This window comes from Sinocyclocheilus rhinocerous, unplaced genomic scaffold, assembly GCF_001515625.1.
Source record: "Sinocyclocheilus rhinocerous isolate Xijiao unplaced genomic scaffold, SAMN03320098_v1.1 scaffold19, whole genome shotgun sequence".
Taxonomy (NCBI): domain Eukaryota; kingdom Metazoa; phylum Chordata; class Actinopteri; order Cypriniformes; family Cyprinidae; genus Sinocyclocheilus; species Sinocyclocheilus rhinocerous.
The window spans coordinates 410,924-420,703 of NW_015638975.1; the positions used below are offsets into that span (position 1 = coordinate 410,924).

Genomic DNA, 9,780 nt, shown 5'->3' on the forward strand with positions numbered 1-9,780 from the left:
ATATGTGTCTGTGACCCATTAAAAATACTAACATTTGCCTATACGAGAAATATATTTTTACTTAATAAATTAAGAAAACGAAAGAAAAAACTGTGCAACAAGTAGCCTAGTATGCAGAGTTTTGGTTCATTTTTGTGCTGCGCGAAAGAAAACCAAGACGGCAGAAAGCGGCATCCTATTTTTCTTTAGGCCTATTTTACAAAAGCACAAAGATTTGTTTTTATTGTGAATGTACACAAATAAAAGCAAACCTTTTACAATTCTGATTATCTTTATTACTAAAATAAGTAGTTGCTTCTAGGACTGGGCTTTTTACAAAAAAGTTTATTTAATATATTATATTTCACTTACCACCCAATGTTGTCCAACAAAACAATACATATTAAAGGCAATATTTTAGTCAGAATTATTGCGCTCCTATTTAATTGAGATCTGTCTGTTTGGTGCGCATGCACGCGGTGGCGCTCGTTCACTTAAGTCTAGCGGAGAAGTTTAGCAGAGAATCCCAAAGCAGAAGGCTCATGCACTTCTGATGTATATCGATATAAACGGTATTGCCTCATATCGAATCACTTATAAAGAAAATATCGATATATCATACAAACTCGATATACCGCCCAGCCCTAGTTGCTTCCACTGTTAGAAGGAATAAATTCAAGTGACTGTGCTGGAGCCGCACACAGTTAAGCATTGCTTCCTTGACAATGCAGCCTGTTTATTATCATAATAAAATACATATGGTCATAAGTCAAACATATGGGGGAAAAAAAACACTGCTCAGTTTAAATGTAGTAAAATCTGTACCGTTAAGCGTTATCACCGTACCGCCTTGATGTTATGCCAAACACATTTTGTTTTACGTGGATATTGGAACGCGAGTGAAGTAGCCTACAAAACCAGGTTTACATAATAAATAATATTTTGTCATTCAAATACATTGCGAATACGGAAACATTTACTTTTGTGTCGAATGAGAGACCCAATGTTGGTTTCAGTTTCGTTTTAGCCTAAATGAATTCCTTTTGGCTTGTCGCTTACATAGCTATAGCTTCTTATATTTTTAATTCTTGTTCTTTTCCGAATACTAAATTCAAATGATTTGCTGTGGAGTGAGGGGAACTAAAATAGTCTAGCCTAGCTATGTTTACAATGTTTATTATAATGTTTGTAAACATTTCGCATCGGCATTAGGCCTATTTCTGAATGAAATAATAAAATGCGACTTATACATGACTTATGTTTTTTTCTCTAAAAAAACGCAATTTTATTTTAGATGCGTAGTGTATTTTAACCATGCAGCAAACCTTTTAAAATATTTTGATAAATCACTGGAAAAAAAAATAATAAATTCCTTTTTAAACCGTTTAACAGATTGTATTAATCAGTCAAAATTCTTACGGTCGGTTAACGGTTAACTGGTTAAAATGAGCATTCCTAATTAGAAGTCATCTAAAAACTTGACTTAAATTGTTAACTTAAACATGCAAAAATATTGTAGCATTGGTTGCTTGATCAATGTGCTAGATAAATTATGTTTCATGTGCCAATATAGTAATCATCACATGGAGAAAAAAAAAAAACAATAAAACAACAAGGTGACATTGCCACATCATATAAAAAGTTGCCACACGCCACTGGACTGGAGAGATAAGACAAAAGGAGAGCAGAAGTAAAGACAGAAGACAGTTGAAAGTCTGGAGGTGAAAGTCCCAACCTGGCAGTGGAGGGATCTGTTTGTCCCCGGGCTGTTCTGTTGGCGGAACCAGAAGGGCATCTTCCGTCATCTTAACTGGAGTGGATACCGCCGCTGGTTTGGAGATGCGCTCCTCCTCGCGACTCCTGTGGCTACAGAAACACAAAGCTCACAGTTACAAACTGAGCCTGGTTTTGTCTCTGCTTATAAGTAGTTGACAAATAACATGGACATTAACTTTATTTTACAAAATCAAGATTTTAGGCTACATTGTATAAGGCAAAGAATATTTTTATGTGTGTATTAAATGACCACTTATTTGTAATCACCTTGCTACATGCATAAAAAACAAAAAAAAACAAAAATACTAAAAAACACTATCAAACACATTAATATTATGAAATAATGAGAGGTGCCTTTACAGGCAGACACCATGATGAAAGCAAAAATTCCTGTTGGGCAAGTTACTGAAGACCTCAAAAACACTGGTGGCATTTCACAAACTGTACATAAGATTTTGATCAGCACATATACAAGTTTCTGATAACAAGTCAGACATTATATTTGTTCCATTTGAATATGAGAGCATCCTGAAGGAGAGTGTGTAAAAAACATGCACAAAACAGAAGGATCATGAACACAACAATACTTGAAAACAGCAGAGATAAAGATTGCTCATTAGACAGCACCAGATGCCAGTGCTTTATGTCAGACAGTTGAATTTTTCTCTTGCTAAAAATTAGGACAGATATTAGAGCAGTGATGGGCAAACTTGGCTCTTCCAGGCCACTTTGCTGCAGAGATTTGATCCAACCCTGATAAAACTCACCTGCCTGTAGCCTTCTAGTAGTCTTGAAGACAATGATTAGCTGGTTCAGGTGTGTTTGATTAGGGTTGGAGCTAAACTCTGAAGGAAAGTGGCCTGGAAGGGCCAAGTTTGCCCACCCCTGTATTAGAGCTTCTTTTAAAACTGTAAACATGAACACAACTCACAGATATGTAAAATGCTTTGAGGCATCACAACTCCTCACTGTTGCACATTCTAATTTCTGGATGTGTACAGACACAGAAAGCTGAAGAAGTGTATGATGAGTTTAGGATCAGGACTGCACTCTAGAATTATGGGTAGATTTTAGAGTCACATGGCTGGTACAGTATGGCTCAGACAGGAAACAGACCACACCTGAAATTTTCATTTTTCTCTTCAATGAACAATTAGCATTGTTGTGCTAGCTGAATCAGTAAAAACAAACAGATTTCTGCCGAGATATTAAATGCTTATCTGTCAGAACAAAAAAAGAGACCTTGTCCTTGTTGCCTAGCAGTGTACTTTATCTTAAATCTCTTATGCCCTGGACATGCACAAAAATACACTGCCACACACAGACAGACGCACACACACACACAGGCCTACATAAAGTCCAGGCTCTCCTTTGCTCTGTTGGTTTTCTCTGTACTAACACATCCATCACACACAGGCTAAATCCTCCACTCACATTCTCCTGCGTTTGTTTCTCATGTGACCTGTTACAATCTCATTGAAATGCTTCTATGTGCATTTGTGCATTGAATCTCTATAAAAATATTGTGTATAAAAACACCTTTTTTCCCCAAATGAACACCATTCTTGTGACTATTTTCTTGTGATTACACAGCAAGAAAAGCCATTAAACTGGTATTTCTATTACAAGTAGGAAAATATTCTTTGTTTTACGTATGAATTACAGCAGGTGAAGTTATTTTGTAAATATGCAATATAGAATAGGCTATAAACCTAGAAAACCTATTACATCACTACGTTTGAGTCAGCAAGGAATACAGACTGCTCACTGCAAACACAGTGGTTATTATGCCACACACAGCTGGATCCAGCTTCAAGAATATCTTATGTAAGAACAAAAAAAATGGGTTAATCTTTGTTCTGAAATTATTCATTAACACATTATTTTAAAATGTAAAATATACACAAAATACTAATACATACATATACACAAATTAATTCATTATTTAATTAAAATTTGTCTTATTTTTACCTTTTTTAAAAACATTTTTTTATTGATTTTAATTGATTTAATCCATTTAACCGATTCATGTAGGTTAATCTTTCTTTCCCCAAGCAGTTTTAAATCATTGAATTTAAGCCGATTACTTCTTATTTTCTTTATTACGCTTATGTAGAGTACTCTGAATTACCATTGTGTATGGAATGTAAATCTAGGCGATATAAATAAACTTGCCTACCCTATCCTAATACAGAAACAACACTGAATCAACACACTTAAGTACTCTTGAGAAACTTTATGTAAAGGAGATAGATTAAAAAGCTGACAGCTCAGACAGAGGAGAGAGAGTGCATCTCTGTGGCTTGTACAGTGAGGAAAAACCCATCTGGTGATGCAAATTTCAGAGGGAATTGTGTTGTCTCTTGTGTGCCAAGGTTAATGAACACACATGCAGAAAAATAAATTCAGGCGCATTTCTGCACAACAGCCTTGACACCCACTGGCAGTTTCCACAAACACACACACACACATACATACAGAGCTAGTTGCCTCTGCGCTACCAGCTCAACATGACAGAATGCATGCTAATTTCACTACAAGCACATTTTAATGCACCACATCAAATGCATTAAAAGTGCATTTTACAAACTAAACTGTCCATATAGAACGCAGGACCCACACATTAAAAGGACTATGACAAAATTGCACAAAAAAACACATTCACAAACAACAAATCAACCTAATATCCATGCACTCAGACTCAATCTACAAAAACTATCCACTGTGTACAGAGCACAACACTTACAGCGGGAGCATTCTGGTGAGAAAAGAGCCCCTCAGCCTGTGTAGAGACAGAGCAGTTATTCAACAGCGAGTGAGTGATGCATGGCTCTGAGATATTAACCTGGCTCACTGACAAACAGATTCATTATCCCCCAAAATGCCTCCAAATCTAGCAGTCCAAGTCCAGTAAATTACTTTTTAGACCATCCATTTTTGTAGTGGTGCTGAAGGAGGACCCTAGAGCATTCCCATGATGCCCAGTCCTGTTAATCATCCAGATAGTGAAGAGAGATGAGACAGTTTATATTTATTCAATGTGGCTTGATTAAATCAGTTCACATTAATAATTGTATGCCTGTATGTACACTATGCTCCCCAAGGCTGCATTTTTTTTAATCAACAATACATTAAAAACAGCAATATTGTGAAATATTTCAACAATTTATAATAACTTCTATTTTTAATATATATTATAAATTGTAATTTCTTTGTTTGATGGGAAAGCGGAATTAGCAGCCATAATTCCAGTCTTTAGTGTCACGTGATCCTTTAGAAATCATTCTAATAAGAAGATTTCATGCTCAAGAAACATTATCATCAACATCCAAAAACATTATCAATGTTAAAAACAATGTTGAAAACCTGCGATACATTTTTCAGGATTTTTTGCTGAATAAAAAGCTCAGAAGAACAGCATTTATTTGAACTCTTTTGTAACATTATGAATGTCTTTACTTTCACTTTTGATCAATTTAAAGCATCCATGCAAAAAAAAAAAAAAAACTATAAAGAAACATACATTAGTTTAAATATGTGCAAGTCTTAGTTCCATCCAGGGTTTCATACTTATCTTAGAGAGTTTCCCTTGCCATTATCAAGTTTGACTTTACTGGGGGTCTTGCTAGGCACTATAATATTTGTTTGTAAATCTGCTTTGGAACAATAAGAAATGTGCCATAAAATAAAACTGAAAATTAAAATGAAAACTGAATTGACTTTAGCTCTAGCATCTTTATATTCAATATCATTCAGTGGACATCGATGATTCTATTAATATTACAGACACTGTCAACATGTGCAAAGCAGACTATGTACACACTCAATCACACACACACACACACACGCTAGAAATTGTTACAGCTGTGGCAGTTTTCTGAGACTTGAAAGGCATCAGTGTCTTGTTGAGGTGAGAGAGCCGATAATGAGGTGTAATCTGAGTTCAGATATTAAGTGAGACGCTGCTGTAGACAGACAGGTGGAGGATGTGTGGGGACGTGGGGTGTGAAATTTCATTAAAATACAGCCTGCGGCAGTGTGGGGATGTGGGAAGTAGAGAGCAGCTGCTTTAATACCAAGAAAAATGGCGTATCCCCTGGGAAAGGACCGGCACCTCGTGGTATTGTCATCCTTTTCATCCTTGTCTCTTTACATACTCACAAGCTCCTGGAAACACCATCTCGTGCTCTTTCTGTCTTACTTCCATCTGTTTTACACACTCTACTTATCTCTCATGATTTTCTTTGGCCCCCATCCACCACTTATAAAATGTACCATGGTAACCACAGTTTCCGCCATAATTCCATAAACATAATATCATTAGTACTGTTATTGACATAGTGGAGCATATAATTATAATTAAGAGAATCTTTCATCCAGTTTTATTTAGGGCTGTCTATCAATTTTAAATCACATGAATTATGTAAAAATCTGATTAATTAAAGGGGTCATATGATGCGATTTCAATTTTTCCTTTCTCTTTGGAGTGTTACAAACTCTTGGTGCATAAAGAAGATCTGTAAAGTTGCAAAGATTAAAGTCTCAAATCCAAAGAGATATTCTTTATAAAAGTTAAGAGTCAACCACGCCCTCCTAAAACGGCTCGTTCTAACACGCCACCACATGTCTACGTCACTGTGTGGGAAGATTTGCATAACGCCGCCCAAATGTTCACGCAAAGAAAGAAGGCGTAACTCATAAGTCATTATTAGGGCTGAACGATTTGGAAAAATAATCTAATTGCGATTTTTTTTTTTTACCAATATTGCGATTTAATATGCAATTATTTTTAAAAGCTCTCCCCCCTTTAAACCTATAAAAAAAATCTTTTTTAAACACATTTCATTACACCAAATACACCAAATAATGTTCTTTTTAGCAACATCATATGACCCCTTTAATCAACTTTTAATTGAACAATTAATCACACATCAAAATGAAGATAAAGATATTACCTGAGACTCAAATCATAAAACAGAAACAAGAAAATGTTACAAAAAATTTTGTACACAATAAATACAATAAATTGATAGCTCTATGTTTGTTTTTGTTTTTTTGTTTTTGTTTTTTGGAATAATAACTAGTACATATTTTGGTAAAAAACTGTGGTTACCACAGTAATTTTTGGTAAAGGACTAGTGTTTATATATGCATATACATTATATTTGTGATGCACCAAGTGAGTTTACCTCACTTTCAGTAAATAAACTTGTCATGTCATGTTCTCAGGTGATAAATTAAACTAGTCATAGTCAAGTTCTTTGGCAACAAGTCGCCTCTTGATTTTTTTTTAACTTAACTAATTTGACATGCTAAAATTACTCCGATCACACACGCACACACACACAAACTAAATGGCATATGGTATATGAGACAAGCTGATATGTCCAAACCTTTGAGGTTTTTACTAGTTTGTAGCATCATACAACAGATATCCAAACACTGATTCTTGTACTTCATTGTCTCTTATACAAACATACACACAAAGAACACTGAAAGAAATCATCAGACTACTTGCTGTCAACACTTCTCACGTCTACAGTGCTAGAACACATCTACTACGTTAGTTAAGACAGCTACATGAGCTCAGCTCTACTGTAGTGTCAAACTGAGTTACGGTCAGCCAGCTCACTGCACTATGACCAACACTTACACTCTCCTGTGACTGCAAGCAAAACAAAACGAAAAAAGAAAAAAAAATATTTCACACAAATACAAATCAGTGACAGTAAGTGTAATATTTCTTAAAGCTGTAAGTGTGCAAATCAGTCCTATCTGCTTCACTGATTATTCTGATTCATACGATTAATAATAACATTTAAAGCAGGCTCAGGAGTAAGGGGGATGGAAACCTTAAAATATCTCTTAGGACCAGTAATCAATCAGAGCACTCTTCTGTCATTAGGCAGATCGATGCAGCTTTACTGCTCTAGCTGCCATCTGAACCTGCTAGTAGCTGAGATGTGACTTGCATGCATATCATATAGTATATATTCATCTCTCTAAATTAGTGAGACAATCCAAAGTGTGACGTTAACCATGGCAGTGAATTAAGGGGCACTAATGGAAAAGTTAAGTTGGTTAATGTAAGCATTTCTGGTGTCTCTTACCTGCCGTTGCTCATCTGCTGTGGAGAGTGGCCGGAGATGTCGGAGGGCTCTGAGCGTTTGTCAGGGGAACAGGATCGACTGCGACGGGTGTGCTCATGGGAATGATCTGATGCCAGTGAATGAATTTCTGAAATGTCTGTTGAAACAAATCATGATTTCCAAGTTTGAATTTAATCCAAGTTGACTTTTAGAAAAAGACAAAAATTCTACAAGAAAAAGGAAAATAAAAAGGACAAGAAAGCCATGTAATGAACACGATGTAAAATATAAAGTCATAAGTTAATGTCTGACCGTAAGTCTAATCTTAGATTCTTTTTAGATGTACATTTTTAACTAGGATCATCTCACCATCTCTGTCGGAATTAGCTGAGGGAATGCTATCGTCCATATCTGGAATGTTTAGGAGTGTCGCCCTCTCGTCTCTCTGCACCACCATTTTCAGCTTGCCTTTCGATCGCTCTATAAGCTTCTTTGCGTCTATCAAAGACAGGTTCTCAGTCACTGTGCCATTGATCTATATGGAGAGGAGAAGGAGAACAGAAAGAACACCATTTTGTGGATGAACTATGGATACATAAATCTGGCATTTTGCATAATACAGCTTAAAAGTGACAAAGGTCTGGTCAAATAATATAAGCCAGGTATAATGTATGTTGATAAATTAAGCATTTTTAAATTATAAACTCTCTTAGCTCTCTGATTAGCCCTGCAGACAGCAAAATGCAAATAAACCAACAATATACACTACTGTTCAAAAGTTTTTAATGTCAGCATGACTTTTGTAATTTTTTTTTAAAGAAGTCTCTTGTGACTCCTCACCAAGGCTGAATTTACTTTGATTAAAAATACAGAAAACATTAATATTAGGAAATACTATTACTATTTAAAACAAATATTTTTTTTATATACTTTAAAATGTAATATTAAAGCGTTATTTATGTGATGCTAAGATTAATTTTTACCAGCCATTCAGTGTCACAGAATCCATCAGAAATCAATCTACTATGCTGATTTGGTGCTTATCATATGATTCTTATTATTGTCAAAGTTGAAAACAGTGGTACTGGTGCTACAATGTGGAAACTGATCATTTTTTTTCAGGATTCTGTGATGAACTGATAGTTAAAAGGAATAGAACTTATTTGAAATGTCTCTTTTGAACAGTTTAATGTATCCCTGCAAAATAAAATAATTTCTTAAAAACATTTGAATGGCAGTGTATATGCAGCAAAAAAATAAAATAAAATGTTGTCCCTGATTTTCCATTTACAGACATTTGCAACAAGTCTGCTGGCTTTGTGCTCTATGCCCTGCAGTTTCACTCCAGTGCTCTCTGGGATATGCTCTGTTCCACTCAGTAAGCTCTAGCCTCATTTAGCTGATGACGGGGGGGTGGGGAATCTTGTTGCAAGATTTAATGTTAAATATTTTTTTATAGGTTAATAATCAGGGTCTGCACTCAGTTTGTGATATTCCTGTTATACAGTATTTCAGAGTAAACCGTACGGATGCAACAATACAGTTAGCCCACGGTTCAATAAATACCTCAGTTTTTTTATTTTTTTACCACAGTTTTTGGTTTAGTTCTTTTTTGCTATTTTTAAATGCTATTTAAATAAAGTAGTATTATTTTTATGGATTGGCCATTATTTAGTGCTATGAACACATGTAGAAAATCCACATATACATTATAAAAGAAATAGAACTCAGGACACTGCAGGAAATTCCTAATATGGACAAAAACAGCCAGCTATCCCTAACTGAATGAAAGAAGACAGAAACGCTTTGAATGATGACATTCAAAAAGAACATTAAGATAATAAACACTGTACTGCGACAATGCAGGGGTTAAAGCAGGGGCGAATCTTTTGACTGAAAATTTTTCCTCAGCCAAACCCCATTCCACAGCCATACC

At 35.4% G+C, this 9,780-nt stretch overlaps 1 protein-coding gene across 11 annotated transcripts in view; it reads right to left on the reverse strand.

Annotated features, from left to right (window-relative positions):
- LOC107750483 (tight junction protein ZO-1-like) overlaps positions 1-9,780 on the reverse strand; it is a 145,667-nt gene that overhangs the window by 21,130 nt on the left and 114,757 nt on the right. For 9 of the 11 annotated variants that reach the window (XM_016565854.1, XM_016565855.1, XM_016565858.1 and 6 more), the window contains 4 exons: positions 8,214-8,379; positions 7,866-8,001; positions 4,502-4,537; positions 1,715-1,845 (listed from right to left, as the gene is read on the reverse strand). In XM_016565854.1, coding sequence (XP_016421340.1) covers positions 1,715-1,845; positions 4,502-4,537; positions 7,866-8,001; positions 8,214-8,379 — 469 coding nt within the window. The remainder of the gene's footprint in view (positions 1-1,714; positions 1,846-4,501; positions 4,538-7,865; positions 8,002-8,213; positions 8,380-9,780) is intronic. The other 2 variants (XM_016565859.1, XM_016565856.1) reach the window with 1 other exon arrangement.